The sequence below is a fragment of the Rana temporaria genome, chromosome 4 (genome assembly GCF_905171775.1).
Source record: "Rana temporaria chromosome 4, aRanTem1.1, whole genome shotgun sequence".
In the NCBI taxonomy this organism is placed as follows: Eukaryota; Metazoa; Chordata; class Amphibia; order Anura; family Ranidae; genus Rana; species Rana temporaria.
In genome coordinates, this window is record NC_053492.1 from 385,834,638 (window position 1) to 385,858,598 (window position 23,961).

A 23,961-nucleotide genomic window follows, 5' to 3' on the forward strand; every position below is an offset into this window, starting at 1 on the left:
ATGCCTAGAAAATGCACACGTTTTTTGGAACCAGCCTCATTACAATCAATGGGCCAGATCCACGTACATGCGCCTATCTTTAGGCGGGCGTAGCGTATCTCAGAAACGCTACGCCGCCGTAACTTAGAAAGGCGAGTACTGTATTCACAAAGAAGTTACGCCTTTAGTTACGGCGGCGTAGCGTATATTGGGCGGCGTAAGCCCGCCTGATTCAAAAGAGGCTGGTTGGGGGCGTGTTCTATGCTAACTTATCGTGACCCCAAGTATTTGACGTTTTTTATGAACGGTGCATGCGCCGTCCGTGAAAGAATCCCAGTGCGCATGCTCCAAATTACGCCGCAAATCGTCAATGCTTTAGACGTGAACGTAACTTACGCACAGCCCTATTCGCGAACGACTTACGCAAACGACGTAAAACGTAAAAAATTCGACGTTGGCCCGACGTCCATACTTAACATTGCGTACGCCTCATATAGCAGGGGTAACTTTACGCCAGAAAAAGCCTTACGTAAACGACGTAAAAAAATGCACCGGGCGGACATATCTACCTAATTTGCATATTCCTCGCAAAAATCTACGGAAGCGCCACCTAGCGGCCAGCGTAAATATGCAACTAAGATACGACGGCGTAAGAGGCTTACGTCAGTCGGATCTTAGCAAAATTACGGCATATCTTGTTTTCTGAATACAGAAAAAAGATACGCCGGAGCATCCTAGAAGTTACGCGGCGTATCAATAGATACGCCAGCGTAACTTCTTTGTGGATCTGGCCCTATGTATTTTATAATTTTATGCGAATTGGATGCGGTTTAAGCCACACACAATTCGCATAGGTGTGAGCCCGGCCTTATTGAACAAGCTGAGTTTAGAAACTGATTGGCTACCATGCACAGCTGCATCAGATTCTGAGTGCTCCAGTTTTAGTAAATCGACCTTTTTGTCTTAGCCCTAGCCTATTTCATATTGCCTAGACTTTTTATACAGAGCATTATACTGTTCGGGTTTTTCAAAGGCACAAACCTAATTCATTGCAAATACTCCCTGTAGCCCTTATAATCATATATACACACTGAGTATTTACATCTCTTTTTTTCTGTTGCGTTAGTAAGAATCTATATTTTCCTCTATATGTATATACATAAATACAAATGTCACATATTTTTCTCTGTACAGAACAATGAGTGGTATTTACATTGGTTTAATGCCAGAACATTTCTCCACAGGTAAAAAGTGGAAACTATGAATTAAGAATCCTTATTCAGGAAATAAGAGCAGCTGTGATTGAGTCTTTCTGAGGGAAGGCCAAATGTTCAGTATTAGATTTTTGTTCTATACTGCAATTTCAGAGTCTTCTGCAGAATCATCTGCATAGAGAAGTTCCTCAGTCAATGAGTTACCATCCAGAAGGGTATCGCTCTCACACCATGGAGCTTTGTTTCGTGACAAACTGTCGTGTAATAATGGAGCTCTGGCTTGTTCTGGCTCCCCACCCTGCTCATCAGACGCTCCTTCCAAAACATATCGCTGTTCATCCATATGACTTCCATGGACCTCCACAATCACAACGTTGGAGTCAGATCCAGGAGTAATATGTACATACTGGGAATCCACATCAATTTGCATATCGCTGATCTCTGGGTCTTGGGTCAGGAGTGCGCTGTCTTCGGGTAAGCTGATGTTAATATAAATGGCGTCTTCCATCTCCGCTGCAGGGGGCAATCCCTGAAGAAATTTATGTAAATCATGCTTTAATTCTGTGAATGTAGGTCTGTTAGCTGGGTCTGGTCTCCAGCAAATGTACATCAGTTCATACCTGGTTAAGAAAATAGAACAATGTCATCACAGTTACCTATCTTTGAATTGTTTATCACCAGTAAACCTTTTATGTCCACTATCTGTGAGACATAATAGATAATCTATTCGTACATCACTAACAACATTTCTAGTTTTGCTTGAGTTGTGAGTCGTAAACGCACCAAAAACATGAATGCTCAGATCTCATGAGCAATAATGTTTTGTATATGGAGGAGGGAAGGGGAAAGTGTGGCTTATATTCTTCCGATAGTCTCACTACTAGCTTATCATGGATGAATCATCAAAGTATAGTAATAAAATAAGACAGAATTGCAAATCTATTCATACCACAATTGTTGCTTTATGTGGACATTGTACAAATTACCTTTATTGCCATCCTCAGCCCCTTCCAATAAGTCTGGCCTGCTTACGGGCCAGTTAGATCTTAAAAATTAGGTTATACTGTAATTATGTAGAATAAAATATCTGGGCCACCTGACCAATGCTGGGTTGTGTGAATTATGGAAACAGTATCAGTACCGATACTTATCAGATAACTGTTTATATTAGAATCTTTGCCTATTGGGGCCATTATTCAGACTCACGCCGCGTACACACGGTCGAACATGTCCGCTGAAACTGGTCCGTGGACCAGTTTCCGCGGACATGTCCGACCGTGTGTACGGCCTAGCAGACAGGTTTCCAGCGGACAAAAGTTTCTTAGCAAGCTAAGAAACTTGTCCGCTGGAAACATGTCCGTCGGACATGTCCGATGGTTAGTACACCTAATCGGACATGTCCGCTGGTTATGACGTGTAACCAGCCTCCCCGAAATCCCGCACATGCGTCGAATTGATTCGACGCATGCGTGGAAGCATTGCACTTCCGTGTTTGAGAACGTCGGTGTCTTCTACGTCACCGCGTTCTCTATCCGCAGGGATTTTGGTCTGATGTTGTGTACACACATCAGACCAAAAGCTCCCAGGAGACATGTCCGACATTGGACATGTCTCCTCGTGTATACGGGGCCTTAGACTTACTGTATTTCTTTAACCTCCCTGGCGGTATTCCCACGTCAGGCTCGGGGTGTAATTTCAGAACCAAAAGCGGTAACCCCGAGCCAGACTCAGGATCGCCTTGCAGCATCCACAGGCAGGGAATTACTTACCTTGTCCCTGGATCCTGCGATGCCTCTCCGCTGTGTGATCGAGCAGTGTCCTAGTTCGATTCACACAGTGCCTGTGTGCCGCCGAGCTCCGTTTCCTGCGACATTACGACGCACGGGGGCGGAGATCGGCGCCAAATTCAAAAAAGTAAATAAACACATTACATACAGTATACTGTAATCTTATAGATCACAGTAAAAAATACACACCCCCTTTGTCCCTAGTGGTCTGCCCAGTGTTCTGCATGCACTTTTATATAATAAAAACTGTTCTTTCTGCCTGGAAACTGTAGATTGTTCATAGCAACCAAAAGTGTCCCTTTACATCAAAAGTGGTTTTAGAGCAGCTAGAAAACAGCGATAATAAATTATAATCACTTGCAGAATTGAGCGATAGCGATTTGTGGGGAAATTCGTCATTAAAAAATAAAAGTAATGACAGCGACAATTCTGCAACTGAGCAAATTTCAGTGTTTTTGATTTGATTACATTATTGAATAATTTTTATTATAATTATATTATTATTTGTAATAATTATTTATAGTTATTTATTATATTATAATTTATGATTTTGTTTTTCAAATTTAATTATACCCGGGAATCTGTCTACTAGACTCTTGTTTGGACATATTTAAGTGAGTTATTCCTAAGAATTACAGGCCTACAATGTAAAACGCCAAATTTCCATGCAAAATAATGGTACCGCTTTCAGCACCTAAAATCTGAAATAATCATACCGCTAGGGAGGTTAAAAAAAAGCTGTCTTAAATTATTATAATTAACAATGACAGACTTTCACAATATGTGCCAACACTATTATTATGATTTTAATTATTAGTATTAATATTTAACTTATTATTTTTTAAATAATAACATGATTTATTTAAATTTTCAAGCAAAAAAAATCCATGTGGTAGCAAACGCACTAATAAAATAGCTTTGGATGGAACATATTAGGGATTATTTGAATTGCCCAGAATGCTTTTAAAGCTAAGAGACAAGAATCATGGAAAGCTCAAGCCATCCCCCATATGTTCCATTAAAAAAACTGCATTTTTGGACATTTGCATTTTAAATGCTTGAAGATTTCAAAACTAGAATAAAAAGAAGACCCCAATGATGGCTTGTTTTCAAAGTCAGGAACTTGATCTTCCTTGGTATCTGCAGGTTAGTTCTGTTGTACAGAGATGTATTTCATGGCGTGTGACCTAATTAGCAATGAAGCTGTTATGATTTAAAGGGATAGAGGGATATTTTTCTGAAAAGTCAGTCTTTTATACTGGTAAAGCTTTTCCTCCTGAATCAAACTGAAAATGATATGCATTGAAACAAAAGCGTGCAGTAATTTTATCCATTTCATTCTGCAGAATTCAGAACTTACAGCTCATCCAGGCAGTCTGCTGGCTGCTTTAACCTATGGCCCTGGAGTAAATAGTCATATATTTCATGGTTCTGGACCCCGGGATATGGAGTCATGCCTCTGGTTGCGATTTCCCACATTGTGATTCCGAACGCCCACTGTAGATAAAACACAAAAGATCGAGGATGATATTTCCAGAAGCCATGAATAAGTCCTTTCACTGTAAAGGTCAGTCCCCACTACCCCACTCATGTTGATCACAGAAACAACAATTAACATTGCAAAGGGTTTGGAAGTAACAAAGTAGAATGTTCCAGGAGATTATGTAAGAGTACAACATCCATACAGAATGACAAGCAACTGTGTTTCTCTTAAATTGCACAGTGTGGAAATAATACACAAACTTATAAAACATTTGGCATTTCTGGAATGGAATAATTCCAACACAGCTGTAGATGCATTAGCGCCTATAAGGGTCTATGACTGCCTAAAGGACTTCCAAAAAAGCATGGCGAGTGGAGAAGATTTTCTTTTGTATGAAACACATTAATAGTTTTGCTTCAAAGCCAACAGGTATAAAAAAAAACTACATTCATTAGAATGCATTTATAATTAAAAATATATAAGGACAAAACCTCAATGAAAGTAATCAGCTAATAAATAAAACCATATTAAAGGGGAGTTCCACCAACAATTTCACTTTTTAAATATACATACCCCTGTAATACACAAGCTTAATGTAGTCTAGTAAAGTTAGTCTGTAAACTAAGGTCCGTTTTGTTAGGTTGTTAGAGCATTTAGTTAGTTTATAATCTAGAAATAGACCGTGGCCATCTTAAGTGTGGGCATCATGAAGCCAGACTGTATGACTTGCAGATCTCGCACATGCTCAGTGCTGCACAAGCGATGTAATAGGTTTCAGTCAGGTTTCCATAGCAACGGGAGTGTCGGAGGAAGTTGCCGCCCTGTCTCTATGCAAATAGGCTATTTGCAAGGACTACTGGGATACATGATGCCTATCCCAGAAACCCTTGCGAATAGCCTTGTGACTTAATAGCCTAGGCTAATAAGGAGGAGGAAGTAATGAAGGACTACAAAATAAAGGTATTTACAAGCAACAAAATAAATAAAAATTGTCCATTCTGAACACTTTGAGATTAGGGCATGCAGCACAGACAAACATAAAAAAAATGGGTGGAACTCCACTTTAACTAAAAAAGAGGTATTGTTATCATTAGAAATAATTCCATAACTTAATTTTAAAAAATTATTAGCAATAGGCTAAAAAATCTACAGTTTTATGGTAGCAAAGGGACTCTGACAGACCTCAGATGCAGTAAATGAAAATTGGATAATCTCCTTATTTTCAAAAGCTGTTATAATAAACACATAGAAGTGCATGTAAAGCTAAACATGAAATAAAACCATAATAGGTAATAAAATGAAATATACAGTGAGGGGAAAAAAAGTATTTGATCCCCTGCTGATTTTGTATGTTTGCCCACTCACAAAGAAATTATCAAAAAAGAAAAGAAAGAAAAAGGCACACCAGCCTAGTGTGTTACCGTTGACAATTTAATAGACTAAAAATGTAATAAAAAACTACTCACAAGGAAAGCAACATAACAGGCTTATCGACAACACTGTAGTAGATACCCCTCAAACCACACTCCGAATGGGGGGATAAAGGTGTGTCACTGCCGGCTGATGCGTTTCGAGGTTACAAAGACCTCTTCATCAGAGCTCAGCAGTGTAGACCCTTCCAAAGGCTCCCCTTATATACATATGAGCACTCATACAAGTGCCCAACTAACTGCAAGCCGCGGAGAACCTCCCAGGGGCCATCAAAACTCCCCCCACCTAAGTGGGCGGTCCCAGAAATGATCAGTCTATAATTTTAATAGTAAACTATTTTAACAGTGAGAGACAGGATAACAACAAAAATATCTAAAAAATGCATTAAAAAAAAGTTATAAATTGGTTTGCACGAGCGCCAGCACAGGGATTTGTGTGTGTAAACACACAAATCCCTGTCCTGTTAGGGGAGAGGAGACATATCGTTTGTTCCTACTAAGTAAGAACAGCGATATGTCTCTTCCCCCAGTCATTCCTATCCCCATACAGTTAGAAACACAAACGAGGGAACACATTTAACCCCTTGATCGCCCCTAATGTTATTCCCTTCCCTGCCAGTGACATTTACACAGTAAGCAGTGTATTTTTATAGCTCTGATCGCTGTATAAATGTCAATGGTCCCAAAAATGTGTCAAAAGTGTCTGATCTGTCCGCCGCAATGTCGTAGTCCCAATAAAAACCGCAGATCGCCGACATTACTAGTAAAAATATAATAATAATAAAAATGCCATAAATCTATCCCCTATGTAGATGCTATAACTTTTGCGCAAACCAATCAATATAAGCTTATTGCGATTTTTTTTTTTTTACCAAAAATATGTAGAAGAATACATATTGTTCTAAACTGATGAATAAATTTGTTTTTAATCCCCCTGGCGGTATTTTCGAGTCTGGCTCGGGGTGGAATTTCAGGACCAAAAGCGGTAACCCCGAGCCAGACTAGGGACCGCCTCGCAGTGTCCACAGACACAAGTTACTTACCTTGGTCCCTGGATCCTGCGATGCCTCCCCACTGTGTGATCGAGCTGTGTCTCCTCGCTCGATTCACAGTGCCAAATGTCGCCGAGCTCCGTTTCCTGCGACGTTACGATCTGCGCCAAATTTAAAAAAGTAAATAAACACAATACATACAGTATACTGTAATCTTATAGATTACAGTACTGTATGTAAAAAATACACACCCCCTTTGTCCCTAGTGGTCTGCCCAGTGTCCTACATGCACTTTTATATAATAAAAACTGTTCTTTCTGCCTGGAAACGGGAGATTGTCCATAGCAACCAAAAAGTGTCCCTTTATGTCAAAAGTGGTTTTAGACCAGCTAAAAAACAGCAATAATAAATTAGAATCACTTGCAGAATTGAGCGATAGTGATTTGTGGGGAAATTTTAATTTTTATTATTATATTATTTGTTATAATTATTTATATTTATTTATTGTATTATAATTTATGATTTTGTGTTTCAAATTTTAATATACCCGGGATGTCTACTAGACTCTTGTTTGGACAGATTTAAGTGAGTTATTTCTAAGAATTACAGGCCTACAATATAAAACGCCAAATTACCATGCAAAATATTGGTACCGCTTTCAGCACCTAAAATCTGAATTATATATCAGACAGGAGGCTCATATCTTGCATTAATCTTTCCACTTTAATGCTCATAGCAGAAACATTTTTACATTAAAAACAAACTTAAAACTACATTTCCCATCAGTCCCAGCGTCCATATGACCCCCGCCCTCAGGGGGACCGAGCCTATAACTAGGACTGTCCTACTGTAAATCCTCCTCTTTCTTTCTGCTCATGGCAGAGATAAGTATATTATATATTTCTTGATACTGTATGTCCGTCTGACAGTTTAGATAGGAGTGTTTTACATCTTATTGTTTTATCTTAAATTTAAGTTTATTTAATTTATTTAATTTATCTAATTTAGATTTATTGTAATTTCTTTAATTTCTTTAATTATTACTGTTTTTTCTACTTAAATTATACCTCATTAGAGTATTTCCAGTTTTATTATTTAGCCATCTTGTTTTCAGTATTTAGGATTTTTCCTCTAGAGCTACTGCTCGGCTCACCGCTGCCTCTGCGGTGCTCGTTTTTCTTCTAGGGACAGGGCAGTCTTGCCTCCATTGTCCCCCTCGTCCCCCCTCCTCCCTGTCACTAGCCGGAGTTTTCCCGGGCTGTGGGCAGAGGAAGGGGGGCGATACCTGGCGCGCTCTCTCTCCTCAGCGTCGCCCAGCCAATTACAGTCTCACAGCCGAGATCTCGCGAGATCTCGGGCTGCGCTTTAGACTGTAAGCGCCGCTTCCTCACCGCACGCCAGTCTGCTGGCTGGGCGGTGAGGAGAGCGGTACAGTTATTCTATATAGATAGATTTTTTCACTAGAGCGGAGCACTCGATCAGTTAGAGTGGTCTGCTATTCTTACAATATTATATTGATCCTTAAATCCTTTATTCTGCTTTTCAATTTTGCATAATTATCTTTATTAACCCATAGAGCATATAGCTCAGGGTAGTGTGCCTGCCTTACATTGCCTTCATTTTAATTAATAGTATACAACTGTTTCCATACAGCAGTCATAGTTAACCCTTACTATCAGGCTTTTCCTTCTCCTATTAATTATGGCAGAGGAAATTAATATACCCATGGATGGCTCTTCAGGCTTAACCCCTGATAACCCACAACTTTTAACTGCTGCTCAAATTCAAGAGCTTATTAGCAGCTCTATTCAAGCAGCCCTAGCCTCTCATTCCAATCCGTCCACCACTCATCCTGAGGTTGTGAAAAAGGGTAAGGCCCTTTACAAGCGCAAGCACTTGCTCGCTTGTCCTGACTCCCCGGCAGGGGAAGTACAATTTATGCTTGACGCAGGACCCCCCACGGCCTGCCGCCCCAACCACCCAGAGGGTGAACGACCCTTAACGTTTAAGGAGTCCTCCCAGAAAAGGTTTAAATCCACCCACCGATCTAAACCAGACTCTTTTAATGAAGACTCAGATAACGCCTCTGAGGAATCTCTGATCGCTGCATCAGATGAGTATGACTCCGACATAGGAGACTCTGGGCAAGAGTTCACGGAACTTGGGGCTAATTCAGATTTACCATCTGAGACTATTTTAGACTCGCTAGGCGAGCCATTTTTCAACCCAGAGGGCATTTCTCATCCCAGATCTGGGGACTGGACACCTCTCCCACAGGTGGCCCAGTACGTAGAACACTGGACACGGAAAGGTCTAGATAGGGTCAATAGGAATAAATTAAGGGCGGAATGTCCGAGACCCGTTATTCCAAAGAAAGTAGCAGTCACACCCAAAATCGATCCGGTGCTGCTGAAATATCTGACCAAATCTGGTAAACAAGCAAAAAAGGGCATTGAACGCTCTTTTAAATCGATCCAGGATCGTATCCTAGACCTTTTAGGCCCCCTAACAAAAATATTAAATCTCTCGGAGCAGGCAGCTTCCACTGAGGGCCCAGTAGACTTAGCTCAATTACGGGGATGGGCTCAGAGAGCCATTTGCTTATTAGGCTCAGCTAATACGGCCTGCGCCGTTGAACGCCGCAGGTCAATCCTTATGAAACTAGATCCGCAACTCTCCCATTTGGCGGAGTCAGAACCGGGTCCCTCTGCAGAAGGTCTCCTCTTTGGAGAAGACCTAATGAAAAATATCAACAGGTTTGTGGGTCTGTTCAACAGCCTTGATAAGGCCCAAACTTCGTTAAAGAAATCAGGCTCAGGGTCCAAGGTTTTTGGTAGGGCCGGCAGAGGGAGAGGCCGATCTGCCGGTCGGAACAATTATTTCAGGGCCTATCCTAGAGCGGCCGCTCAACCTTACGCGCCCATGCACCAGCAATACTCACTACCAGTGGCACAACCAGCGCAATTTTTTCCTCCCAGAGGACGCCCATGGAGAGGACGCGGGGGCAGAGGTTTTCCCAGATCACGCCCATCCACGGGTAAGTGCCCTACAGAATTGTTTTTCTCACATACCGATAGGGGGCAGACTGAGACATTTTATCCACGTCTGGCACACGATTACGGCAGACGCTTGGATATTATCGACAGTAACAGGTTTCAACATAGATTTCACCTTCCACCCAACCATGTCGGTGCTTCCACACCCCATTCAGTTTTCCGAACAAAATACTTGTCTTATAGACGACGAGATTCAGGATCTGGTTGCAAAGCAAGCCATAGTGGAGGTAGATCCCTTATCCCCCGGGTTTGTCAGCAGCCTATTCTTAGTAAAGAAGAAAGGCGGAGGACATCGCCCCATTATAAATCTAAAAGGCTTGAACCAATTCGTGACGTACCGTCACTTCAAGATGGAAGGGATTCACTTACTAAGAGATCTACTCTCTCAAGGGGATTGGCTGGTCAAGATAGACCTGAAAGATGCCTATCTGACGATTCCCATGCACCAATCTTCTCAGATTTTTCTACGGTTCCTATGGGGGGGCCGTATGTGGCAGTTTACCTGTCTCCCCTTCGGCCTTTCCTCGGCTCCATGGTGCTTCACCAAAGTAATGAAGCCTGTGGTAGTGGCTCTGAGATGCAGAGGAGTGCGTCTGATAATTTATCTAGACGACCTCCTTATCATGGCCCACTCAAAATCGCAAGCCGAACTACACAAACAATGGGCAGTATCACTGTTAGAGGAACTAGGTTTCCTTATCAACCTCAAGAAGTCTGTGCTAACCCCAGCTCAGGAAATGGAGTTTTTAGGTTTCACAATAGACACCAGACAGGCAGTCTTACGCTTGCCACAATCAAAACTGTCCCTGATTCGGAAGGAGATCAGGACAGTTTTACGCAAGGGTCAGATATCATTGAGAACCCTTGCACGCATTGTCGGACTATTATCAGCCTCTATCCAGGCTATTTTCCTGGCTCCTCTACATTACCGAGCCTTACAACGCCTCAAAACTTTACATTTGAGACGAGACCTAGGTTATTCGGACAAGGTCTCTCTTTGTGCGGAATCAGAAAAGGAGCTACGTTGGTGGCTCCACCACGCCATAGAATGGAATGGCAAGACTATTTTCAGTTCGCGACCGGATGTCATTCTAGAATCCGATGCGAGCCGACAGGGCTGGGGTGCCCGTTGCGGACAAGCCTCCACAGGGGGGACTTGGTCCACCGACGAGTCATCCCTTCACATCAATGCGCTGGAACTCTTGGCGGCATTCTTCGCCGTCAGGAGTTTTCTCTCCAAGAGGTCCAGATGTTGCGTTCTCTTACGCATGGACAACGTGGCGGCAGTGCAATACATCAACCACCTAGGAGGCGCAAAATCCAAGATGTTGGCGGACATCGCGTCCGACTTCTGGAATTTCTGTCTTTCCAGGGACATCCTACCAGTGGCGGAATACATCCCCGGGGTTTCCAATTATGTGGCAGATTGGAACTCCCGTTATCTGTCAGACGCCAGCGATTGGACGTTGGACAGATCGGTTTTCCTGGTAATACAGGAACTCTGGGGTCCGTTCCACACAGACCTTTTCGCCTCCAGACTCAACCGCCAACTGATTCACTTCTTCAGTTGGAGGCCAGATCCGGAAGCAACAGCGGTGGATGCTTTCCTCCAAGTATGGCCGAAGGGAGTACACTATGCCTTTCCTCCCTTCTCGTTGATAACCAGACTTCTCTTACACATCATGAGTCAGTCTGCGACGGTGGCGCTGATCACTCCCTGGTGGCCGACGCAACCGTGGTTCCCTCTGGTCCTGGGTATGTCGATCGACTACCCCAGACTCCTCCCACACTCAACTCTGCTTTTGACGAACCCATCCAAAGGTCCACACCCCTTGCTGTTGGAGAACAGACTACCGCTGCTTGCCTGGTTAGTCTCGGGGTGCCAGAGGCAAGTGCAGACCTTTCTCAATCGGCTAGAGATCTTCTCGCCTTGGCCTGGGCCCCAGGGACTAGATCGGCATATCGATCTGCCTGGGGGTTGTGGGTCCGTTGGTGTGATCAACGACAGGTTGATCCCATTCATGCCCCTGTTTCCTCGGTCGTAAATTTCCTCGCGGAATTTTACGAGCTGGGGAGATCATACAGTTCCCTGAACGTTTATAGGTCAGCCATATCGGCTTATCATTGTCCGGTAGATGCTACTCCTATAGGCAAACACCCACTTGTGTGTCATTTACTTCGCGGCGTCAAATACAAACGCCCGCCTCGTCCACGATACCATTCTACTTGGGATGTATCCAAAGTACTTCAATTGTTTTCTTCTTGGGAAGACAATGATCACTTAACCTTGAAGTACCTATCCCTAAAACTCACCACCCTGTTATGTTTAATTTCCATTAAACGTATATCCGATGTCAGAGCTTTAGACATTTCTAGGCGTCAATTCTCGCCGGAAGGGGTCAGGTTCTCGGTGGTTCGCAGGACTAAAACCAATCTACACACTTTTTTTACCCTTTCTTTCCAGCGTATCCGCGTCTTTGTGTGGCCCGTTGTCTACAGACATACGAGTCCCTCACTTCGACGTTTCGTTCTCCAGATTCCTCCCAGTTATTGATATCCTTTGTGCAACCACATCGGCCGGTATCTTCAGCTACCCTAGCCAGATGGGTACGGTCAGTCATGGAGCTAGCAGGTATAGATACATCTCTTTTTGGAGCTCATTCCACCAGGGGCGCAATGGCCACTAAGGTGTTTACGGCAGGGGGATCATTGTCAGATCTCTTATTGGCGGCTGACTGGTCTTCAGAGGCAACTTTTCGCCAATTTTACTTCAGGCCAGAAGATCATGTATCCTTATCCGTCCTCACCGCTTAGCTTGTGGGGGTGACCTTCACCTTCTTTTAAGGGATTCTGGAATGTATTACATGTATGATAAGTATGTTAGTATTTCAGGAGGTTGACATATTGTACAGCTTTGAACTTGCAAGATATGAGCCTCCTGTCTGATATATAATTCTAGATTTTCCTAGTAGGTGACGGAAAATATTGATTATATGAAGACAGGAGGCGAGTATCTTCCCTCCCTACCCACCCTATTACGGTTGTTTATCTTATTTTTTCAGGATACTGAATATCATCCCAGATTCCGGTGGCGATTGTTGAAACGATCCTGTGTTCCCCGTTGGGACGAAATCGTCGTTATGTTCTCCCGGTTGGAGTTCTGTTGACTACATGAGTGTCTGCAGTTTTTACCTACGCTGACATCGACGCAGGTTTGACCGGCTGGTCGAAGAGTCGTGATGATGTTTTTCCTCGAAATTGTCCGGTTTGGGCATTCGCTTACAGAAAGAGGAGGATTTACAGTAGGACAGTCCTAGTTATAGGCTCGGTCCCCCTGAGGGCGGGGGTCATATGGACGCTGGGACTGATGGGAAATGTAGTTTTAAGTTTGTTTTTAATGTAAAAATGTTTCTGCTATGAGCATTAAAGTGGAAAGATTAATGCAAGATACTCGCCTCCTGTCTTCATATAATCAATATTTTCCGTCACCTACTAGGAAAATCTAGAATTAATCATACCGCCAGGGAGGTTAAATATAAATAAAAAACGCAGAGGTGATCAAATACAAATGATTCATGTAGCATTTACATGAATCCATCAGTCCTTAGCTCAGGAATGCAGGCATGAGGGTGTGCTTAGCTGAGAAAGCCTTAATTAAGCAATAAAGCTAGGTCATCCCCCAACCCCTAACCTATTATTGGACAGCGAGGGAGCAGCAGCAGTTTGCCCCCTGCTCCCTGCTCCTTGTCAGCACATGTGCATGCAGCACACCTTACTGGCTCCTAGTGCTGCCCCACATTCAATCTACTGTTGTGCAGGAAATGACAAGAAGCTGTTACCTCCATTTCACATACTTCTACTCGCTGCATTTTACAAGACATTTATATTTTTCTTAGGGGTACATTCATTGGTGTGTTATAATCCGTCTGGTGTTCAGCTTTAAGATTTGAAAAAAACACTTGATGTTACTGCGTACTAAGGCCAACCACCAAAAAGAAATCAAAGGCAATATCCACATTGTATTATCATGTGTCCTGCTGAAGTCTGTAATGAGCCGGAAATTACATTTTCATTATTTAATTTTGGATATATTTAGAAATGAGGGAATCACAATCGGATACACAGCAAGAAAGGAACGTAGAGCATAATAATTATGAAAGAATCATATTCAGTCAGAATTATAATAAACCAGCTTTAAGCTTAAAATAATGATGTACTTAAATAATGTAAGTATTTTTCTAATAAAACTGTATTACTGCAGCCAATTATGTATATATATATTAAAACTGTCCAGGGTATACTAGAATGTAAACCTATTCATTATTTTTATCATTTGAAATTACATAATTACATACTTCTGAAAGATGAATAGAAACAGTTGCGTGTCAGGTTTGGCCTCGTACACACGACCGGTTTTCTCGGCAAAAGCCAGCAAGAAAACTGCTCCTTGCCGAGATTACCGTTCGTGTGTACGAGGCTTTCAGGTTTCTCGTCAGGAAATCTGGGCAGAATCTCGATGAGAAAATAAGAGAACCTGCGCTCTTTTTTCTCGTCGAGATTCTTGTCAGCCTGTTTCCCAACGAGAAACCCGAGAATGTGTATACTTACCTGACGCCGTGGAAACCCGTGCATGCTTGAACTGACTTTGACGCATGCGCGGTAGCTTCAACGCGATGACGTCACCATGTTCTTGCCTTTCAAGAGGACTGCGGTTCTTTTGAAAAGGTCAGTGATATACACTCGGGCGGCAAGAGATTCTTGCCGAGAATCTCGTCAGGGAAAAAAATTTTTTTTTCCTGACGAGATTCTTGCCCGTGTGTACAGGGCCTTAGAAATGAATCATGAACTACATTGTACTTGCAGCAGAATGTAAAAATGAAAAATAAGAAGTGTAGGGAGAACTGTACATAGGAAGCAATTATTCATATGGAGGTTACTAGAAATTTTATCCAGGGAACAGGAAGTAAAAAAAAAATGAAAGCATTATTTTTCAGTGTTGGAGAAATCAACCGACAGTTTGTTATATCTCTCAGGCATAGGGTTGCCACCTGTCCAGGATTCACGTGGACGGTTCAGGTTTGGAATCATGCATCCAGGTTTCAGACTGCCTGAAACCCGGACACATTATTTAGACTGGACTATGGCTTCCCCAGCAGGTTGCTGGCTGAGCTGAGAGTGTCTGTTACACTCTTTCACACTGCCCAAAGCCAGCACTAACAACCCCCCCCCCCCAAACACACCTACCCCTCTGTGTCCGTCTACACTCCAATCCCCAGTGCTATGCCTTTAGAAAAGGAAAGTTGGGGCTGGAAATTTGAAGTCCAGCAGCCTCAGATACATCTGGATGAGAGGTGCTGACTGCCAAGGGAGTGAGTGAGCTCACCATCCATCCCTGTCTGTGACTGAAGTCTCCCCCTTCTTTCTCCTGCCTCTAAGTACACTAAGGTAAATCAGGGTTCTCAGAGCCCCCCTTGCATCAAAGTTCCCTTTTACACCAGAAGCCACAGTATTTCCCCTTACATCAGAGTCTTTTCCGCACATCAGAATTCTCAGTGTTTCCTCTTAAATCAGGGTTCCCAGAGCATCCCTTATGTTAGAGGCCCCAGAGTTCTCCCTTATATCAGAGTCTTCTCCGTACATCTGAATTCTTAGTGTTCCTTCTTAAATCAGGGTTCCCAGAGCAACTCTCTTACATCAGAGTCTGCAGAGTCCCCCCGTACAGTGTAAGGGAACTCTGCGAGTTCAGATGTAAAAGGGGAACTCTGTGGACTCTCATGTAAAGGGGGACTCTTGTTATTAACTTCATATGATTAGAAGTGTTATTTAACCACTTAAGCCCCGGACCATATTGCTGCCTAAAGACCCAAGGTGTTTTTACAGTTTGGGACTGCGTCGCTTTAACAGACAATTGCGCGGTCGTGCGACGTGGCTCCCAAACAAAATTGGCGTCCTTTTTTCCCCACAAATAGAGCTTTCTTTTGGTGGTATTTGATCACCTCGGCGGTTTTTATTTTTTGCGCTATAAACAAAAATAGAGCGACAATTTTGAAAAAAATTCAATATTTTTTACTTTTTACTATAATAAATATCCCCCAAAAACATATATAAACATTTTTTTTTCCTCAGTTTAGGGCGATACGTATTCTTCTACCTATTTTTGGTAAAAAAAATCGCAATAGGCGTTTATCGATTGGTTTGCGCAAAATTTATAGCGTTTACAAAATAGGGGATAGTTTTATTGCATTTTTATAAATTTTTTTTTTTTACTACTAATGGCGGCGATCAGCAATTTTTTTCGTGACTGCGACATTATGGCGGACACTTCGGACAATTTTGACACATTTTTGGGATTTTTGTCATTTTCACAGCAAAAAATGCATTTAAATTGCATTCTTTATTGTGAAAATGACAGTTGCAGTTTGGGAGTTAACCACAGGTGGCGCTGTAGGATTTGGTGTACACTGTGTGTGTGTTTACAACTGTAGGGGGGTGTGGCTGTAGGAATGATGTCATCGATCGAGTCTCCCTACATAAGGGATCACTCGATCGATGCAGCGCCATAGTGAAGCACGGGGAAGCCGTGTTTACACACGGCTCTCCCCGTTCTTCAGCTCCGGGGAGCGATCGCGACGGAGCGGCTATAAACAAATAGCCGCGCCGTCGTCCCGGATCGCTCCCCGAGGGGACCCGACCACCGCAAGTCGCGGGGGGGGTCCCGATCGGACCCCCGACCCACGTCTAGGCAGGGACGTACAGGTACGCCCATGTGCCTGTACGTGCCATTCTGCCGACGTATATGTACATGCGGCGGTCGGGAAGGGGTTAATAGAAAAATATATGTATAGTTTATACTATAAAAAATATTGCCAATGCGTCGCTAAAGTGTTCGGGTTTGACTGGAAGAAACGGTGGCAACCCTACTCAGGCACTCTATTGGTAAGACATGTGCATCAGTTAAAATACCTGCATATTGCTATGTGGTCATTAGGAGGGTATCCCACTCTTGCCTGCTTGATTTTAATTTTATAGTGAAGACTCGTACACATGCTCGGTTTACCTCGGCAAGAACCAGCAAGAAAACTGCTGGCAGAGCTTTCTTGCCGAGTAAACCGTGCGTGTGTACGAGGCAGACATGTGTCCATTGACACCCGCTGGCATTCAATCCGATCCTGTCAGCAAAAAACATCCCCATCCATCTGGCAGATCAGACAACAGTGGGATGCAAATGGTCAGGTGGTCCCTTTCCATATGACAGCCCATAGAGGGCAGTGTCCTTGTCTGCCTGCACCAGTGGAGCAGACACAGACTTGTCAACCGTCTGCTCAGCAGGAATCCGCGGAGAGAGCCCCTGCTGAGCAAGCAGATTCACCATACTCCGGCAGTGTGAAAGGGGCCTTAAATATTACTCATTGGTGGACTAATTTTTAAAGATATACTGTATATCCTATATATTAAATTCTATGTTTACAGTCAACAGTGGCATTGAAATATGTAATGTAGTACCGCATAAGAAAAAATATCCTACAGATAAAGTCAGCATTGACAGTTGTGGGCAAACAAAAGCTGGGAACAATGATCAGGCATAGAATTAAGCATTTGCTACTGTCATTAGAAAAAATACATTATTTCCTAAAGTGGAAATAATATAAATAATAATATAAAATATTAAAATAATATAAAAAAATAATAATATAAATAATAATATAAAATATAAAAATAATATAAAATAAAATAATAATAAAATAATATAAAAAAATATATAAAATATGTAATGTAGTACCGCATAAGCAAAAATATCCTACAGATAAAGTCAGCATTGACAGTTGTGGGCAAACAAAAGCTGGGAACAATAATCAGGTATAGAATTGAGCATTTGCTACTGTCATTAGAAAAAATACATTATTTCCTAAAGTGGGGAAACATCTTACCACGTCACTTTTGACTGTGTAGATTCGATCAGCAAGGCTTTCCACAGCAATCCACTTTACCGGCATCTTAGCAATACGTCCCTGGCGATAATAATCACCACTGTATATTTTTTTAGACAGCCCAAAGTCAGCAACACAGACAGTCATATCATTTCTCAACCTAGAAATCAAGAGAAGACAAACAAAGGACATTTAAGACTAAAATGGCATTTTAGTTTTAGCTAATTTTAGATTGAGTTGTATTTAGTCGACTAAATCTCCAGTACATTTTAGTCGACTAAAATCTAATGGGTATTATTAAATTGTAATACATTAGTGAACATTTCTCTAAAATTCCCAAACTCATTATATACTGCTGGAGTAAAAAATCCCATATGTTATCATTTTTGGTGTTGAGGTGTGAACACTACAGACCAATGTTAATTTTGAAGTCAAATTTCAATTTAGTTTCAGTCTAATGCCGCGTACACACGACCGTTATTCATGTCATGGGAAAAAACGTTTTTCTTGACGTGATTCCTCTCAAGCCTGCCTTGCATACACACGTTCGTGGAAAAAAAATGCTTGAAAAAAAAGCACTGTGACGCAAAACACGTACGACAACATGTACGACGGCACTATAAAAGGGAAGTTACATTCGAATGGCACCACCCTTTGGGTTGCTTTTGCTAATTTTGTGTTACCGCGTGTTAGTAAAGGTTTGGTGAGAGACGATTTGCGCTTTTCAGTCTTTTAGTCGTATTTTAGTAGTCTAAAATAGTATTAATTTAGTAGACTAAAATGTTTTAGTTGTTTTAGTCAACAAAATGAACACTGGAACTATCTCCATTGAGACCCAGTCACGCTCTCCCGTCATGTGAATTATATGCAGGGTAAACCCGTATCCAATTTGCATAAGTGTGAACCCAGCCTCAGGTCCAGCGATCCACCAACACTTCTTTTGTGAAACTATGACTAAAGCTGGCCATACACTAGTAGAATTTTGTTTTCATTTTACAATCATTCAAACAATGCTGGTTTAATTTAATTGCATCACACAGTAACTGGATTAGAAACCTGATTAGAATGCCATATCTTTAAAGGCACTAAAGGCCCTTTTCACATGGGCCTTTAGTGCCCACCGCGTTTTTCTCGAGCATTTTTTTTGCACGATCGTGTGTATTCATGGCAGGCTTGACAAGAATCACATCGAGAAAAACTTTGTTTTTTTCCATGACATGAAAAATGGTCGTGTGTACTCGGCTTTAGTATTCAGGGGAAGTGTTATTTTCAGGGCATTTTTCAACTGGAATGCGGGGGGGAACGCAGATCCGGCACCTCCAGCACTGAATGCATTTAATGGTAAGGGGTGCTGGCTGCTGGGGGATCTATTGCAAATGGTGGGGATCTATTTGCACAGGGGTCTAATATTGCCTGGTGGGCATTTTATGTTGCTAAGGGGTCAGTTTTTGCTGGGGGGGGGATCTACTGTTGAGAGAGAGGTATATTGTTGCTTGCTACTGGAATATTTGTTGTTGCTGCTGGGGGTCTATTGTTGCTAAAGTGGTATTTTGTAACAGGTAGCCCATTGTTAATGAGGGGGTATAATGTTGTGTCAGGGGTCTATTGTTGCTGGGGTGGGGTCTTTTTTGCTAGGGGGATATATTGTTACTGGAGGATATATTATTGATGAGGGGATCTATTGCTGCTAGGGGAGATCTATTTTTGCTGGGTGGATCTGTTATTGCTGAGGGGGATGTAATGTGGCTGGGGTGGGGTCTATTGTTGCTGGGGGGACTTATTGTTGCTAGCTGCAGGGGATCTATTTTACATTTTTTTTTATCATTAACAAATTGCCTACAAATTATTTAACAACACTACAAAATAATACTTGGTTCTGTGTTTTCTAAAAGAGGTGGGTAGGGGGTGGAACCAAGGGATAGTGCTCGGAGGTGGGTGGGGGCGGAGACAAGAGGTGACTCAAAGGGGCAGAGTTCCTCCACCTATTCTCTAAGACTGGTACCCAGCAACATCATTCAGGAAGTTCCTCCAGGGAATCCCTGATTGTCCGCAGAGGTTCAACTTGGTCTTCTTTATTACAATCTTTTTTGGTTACACAAATATACTAGGCTGTATCTGAACAAAGATGGCTGAGAAAGCTCAGTGTCATTACTTACATGCAGTTACGGGCGGCCAAGTCTCGGTGTAGGAAGTTTTTGTTGCTGAGGTACTCCATTCCAGTAGCAATGTCAATCATAAACTTCACCAGAGTTTGTAATAGCACATGCTAAAGTGAAAGATAAGAACATCTTTAACCAAATGTATGTCGGTGGCAACATGGCAATAATCAACCTAAACAAATGTCTACCAAATTTTTGGAAGAATTTGTTGAAAAATTACATCTAAAAACACATCCCTGTTATGTTTTAGTGGTTGTGACACAAAGTATGAATCATGTATGGTAACAGTTTATGGTGACACTGTGGGGTTGATTTACTAAAGGCAAATAGAGCTTTGTAAACGAGCAAAAGCTATGCAGGACTTCAATCATTTAATCATGTGCAAGCAAAAATGCTGTTTTTTTTTTTTTTTTCCTTGCACGTGATTGGTTATTCTTTGCAAAGTGATGCTTTATCTCATTTACTAAGCCCTGGAGCAACTGCACTTGCAGAGTGTAATTGCACTTTCCAAAGTGCACATTCTACTTGCCTTTAGTAAATCAACCCCTGTGGTTTTAGCAACAAACTTTACATGAATATTTAAGATGGCAGGATATTTGGATTCATGGGATAACTGTCTTTACTCCCATTGTATTTAACTACTTAAGACCGGGACCAAAATGCAGGTAAAGGACCAGGCCCCTTTTTGCGATTCGGCACTGCGTCGCTTTAACTGACAATTGCGCGGTCGTGCGACGTGGCTCCCAAACAAAATTGGTGTCCTTTTTTCCCACAAATAGAGCTTTCTTTTGGTGGTATTTGATCACCTCTGCGGTTTTTATTTTTTGCGCTATAAAGAAAAATAGAGCGACAATTTTGAAAAAAAATGCAATATTTTTTACTTTTTGCTATAATAAATATCCCCCAAAAATATATATAAAAAACATTTTTCCTCCGTTTAGGCCGATACGTATTCTTCTACCTATTTTTGGTAAAAAAAATCGCAATAAGCGTTTATCGATTGGTTTGAGCAAAATTTATAGCGTTTACAAAATAGGGTATAGTTTTATTGCATTTTTATTATTTTTTATTTTTTTTACTAATGGCGGCGATCAGCGATTTTTTTCATGCTAAAAAATGCTATAAAAATGCATTGTTTACTGTGGAAATGACAGTTGCAGTTTGGGAGTTAACCACAGGGGGCGCTGAAGGGGTTATGTGTCACCTAATGTGTGTTTACAACTGTACAAACTGTAGGGGGGTGTGGCTGTAGGTGTGACTTCATCGATTGTGGATCCCTATAAAAGAGATCACACGATCGATGACACCGCCACAGTGAAGAACGGGGAAGGCGTGTTTACACACGGCTCTCCCCGTTCTTCAGCTCCGGGGACCGATCGCGGGACTCCAGCGGCGATGAAGTCCGCGGGTCCCGCGGTCCAGGTCACGGAGCTTTGGACCGGGTCGCGGGAGCGTGCCCGCGACCCACGGCTGGGCTTAAAGATCAACGTAGATATATGTTGATGTGCCCAGCCGTGCCATTCTGCCGACGTATATCGCCGTTAGGCGGTCCTTAAGTGGTTAAAGGCTTACATACACAAACTTTAAAGATCAGCCTGTACAAGGTTTATTGACAGGCTGACAACAGTCATCGCTGTTCGCATGTAGTCGAACCCCAAAGCAGTTACCTGCAGTTAGGGACGGGTAGCTAAGTCCAGGGATGGGTAGCTAAGTCCAGGCTCAGATTCCTGTCCCTGACCGCATGTGGCTAAATACCATTGTGAAGGAGGAATAACAGTACTGTATTCTTTTAGCTGCAGACACCTCACATTAAGGAATAACTAGAAATGGCTCCAGATTGTAGGTATTTTTTTATGCTGCACTAAGCTACTTTTGCATCCCAAAAATCCTGTGAACACACGCCCTTATTTTGTTTTATGTCAAAAAAGATGTAATGTATCTACTATTGTATTTACTTCTGAGGTGCTGCAATTCAAAGATCATGAAACCAAAAAAATTGTACCTGATACTAGGGATTTTGTAAAGGGTTATCTAACCCTACTTAATTTTTCAAAAACTGACATGTTCTTGTGCCCATGCTGCCTGTTGAACACACCAACTACTCCCATGTTGTAAAGCAAGTTTATCATGGCAATTCATCTTGACCAGTAATGGTTGGCTCATTAACCAAACTGAATACATATATGTATATCTATCTATCTATCTATCTATCTATCTATCTATCTATCTATCTATCTATAGATTATATATATATCCAAATATTTATTAACCTAGGAGAACCGCTGTACCTTCTGGTGAATAAGTATAACCTATTCTCAATAAATTATAACAATTGTTGAGAAAAGTTAGTCTATGCCAAAATAATGTTCTATTTAGCTTACCTGAGGACCAGATCCAATTCTGGAGGAGAGAAGAAAACTGTGCAAGTCTCCATATTCCATAAAGGGCAGAATAACCATGGGTTTGGGACTTCTTCTAGGACCCACTTCTAGGCAGACTCCTGAATTAGAAACATACAGAAAGCCAAATTTAATAACGTCTTTCTATCTTGCTTATGAATTTCTCTGCATCTTACGAGTTCAAACACACTAGCAACTTTCTAGTAGAAAAGACAAATTCTGTATATTTATATACAGTAAATTTAAAATACATGCTGTTACATTTATTCGTAAAGCCAAAAATAAAATTACCAATAAATGAATTAACTGGATGTATGAATACTATAATATAAAACCCTCACAAAAACAGCAGTATGGATGAAATTGTTAAAATAGCAGTAAAATATTATTAAAATTACTTTGTTTCCCACATCTAGGATTTAATTATTTGTTCTATTGAAAAACCTGAGTTAGACTTACCGGTAACTCCTTTTCTGAGAGTCTTCCAGGACAGCCCATGAGACCTAGGGCTCCTCCTACCAGGACAGGAAACACGTTACCCCCAACAGATAAAAGAGCATTCCTCCAGGCTCCATGTCAGTCTTCTCGAGAACCGTAGGACTTCCCTGAAAAACATATGCATAATACACATAACTTCCATACAAAACCAGGTGGGAATCGACTGTCCTGGAAGACTCTCAGAAAAGGAGTTACCGGTAAGTCTAACTCAGCTTTTCTCCCAAGTGTCTTCCAGGACAGCTCATGAGACGATGAGCCAGAACTTACCAGTCTAGGGTGGGACAACTGCCTGAAGGACCTTTCAACCAAACGCCTGATCTTGAGCGGATAGCAGATCCAGGCGATAATGTTTAATGAAGGTCGAATAACTGGACCATGTGGCAGCCTTGCAAATTTATTCCGGTGAGGCACCAGGCCTCTCAGCCCAAGATGCAGACAAGGCTCTTGTTGAATGCGCAGTGACAAAAGGTATAGGAACTTCTCTAATTTTGTAAGCTTCCGAGATGGCTTGCTTTATCCATCTAGCCAATGTGGCTTTAGATGCATTCTTACCCTTGTGCGTACCTGAAAAAAGGACAAATAAAGCGTCTATTTTCCTAAAGGTCTTGGTGACCTCCAGATAGACGAGAAGGATCCTTCTCACATCTAAACTTTATTGATCGCCCTGTGGTGAACTACAAAAGGATTGCAGTACAATGTCCTGTGATCTGTGGAATGTACTGGCCACCTTAGGTAAAAAAAAACTGGATCCGTTTTTAACAACTCGATCCTCAAAAATGAGGAATGGCTCCCTCACCAATAAGGCCTGCAACTCGCTTACTCTACGAGCTGAGTTAATTGCTACCAAAAAAATGTCTTTTAAAGTAAGTAACTTAATAGAGATATCCTCTAGGGGCTCAAAAGGAAACTCTACCAGAGTTTGAAGTACCAGGGACAATTCCCAAGTTGGACAACTTCTCACCACTACTGGCCTGGCCCTAGAAATGGATTTGAAGAACCTAGCTACCGTGGGATTTTCCAAAAGAGAAAACTGGAG

General features: G+C 42.0%; 1 protein-coding gene across 2 annotated transcripts in view; it reads right to left on the reverse strand.

Annotated features, from left to right (window-relative positions):
* Positions 1 to 1,117: 1,117 nt before the first annotated feature.
* MERTK (MER proto-oncogene, tyrosine kinase) overlaps positions 1,118 to 23,961 on the reverse strand; it is a 192,388-nt gene continuing 169,544 nt past the window's right edge. For both annotated transcript variants that reach the window (XM_040351086.1, XM_040351085.1), the window contains exons 15-19: positions 22,410 to 22,528; positions 20,026 to 20,135; positions 17,870 to 18,029; positions 4,341 to 4,477; positions 1,118 to 1,813 (exon numbers count right to left, since the gene is read on the reverse strand). In XM_040351086.1, the coding sequence (XP_040207020.1) occupies positions 1,330 to 1,813; positions 4,341 to 4,477; positions 17,870 to 18,029; positions 20,026 to 20,135; positions 22,410 to 22,528 (1,010 nt within the window). In that variant the 3' untranslated portion in view covers positions 1,118 to 1,329. The remainder of the gene's footprint in view (positions 1,814 to 4,340; positions 4,478 to 17,869; positions 18,030 to 20,025; positions 20,136 to 22,409; positions 22,529 to 23,961) is intronic.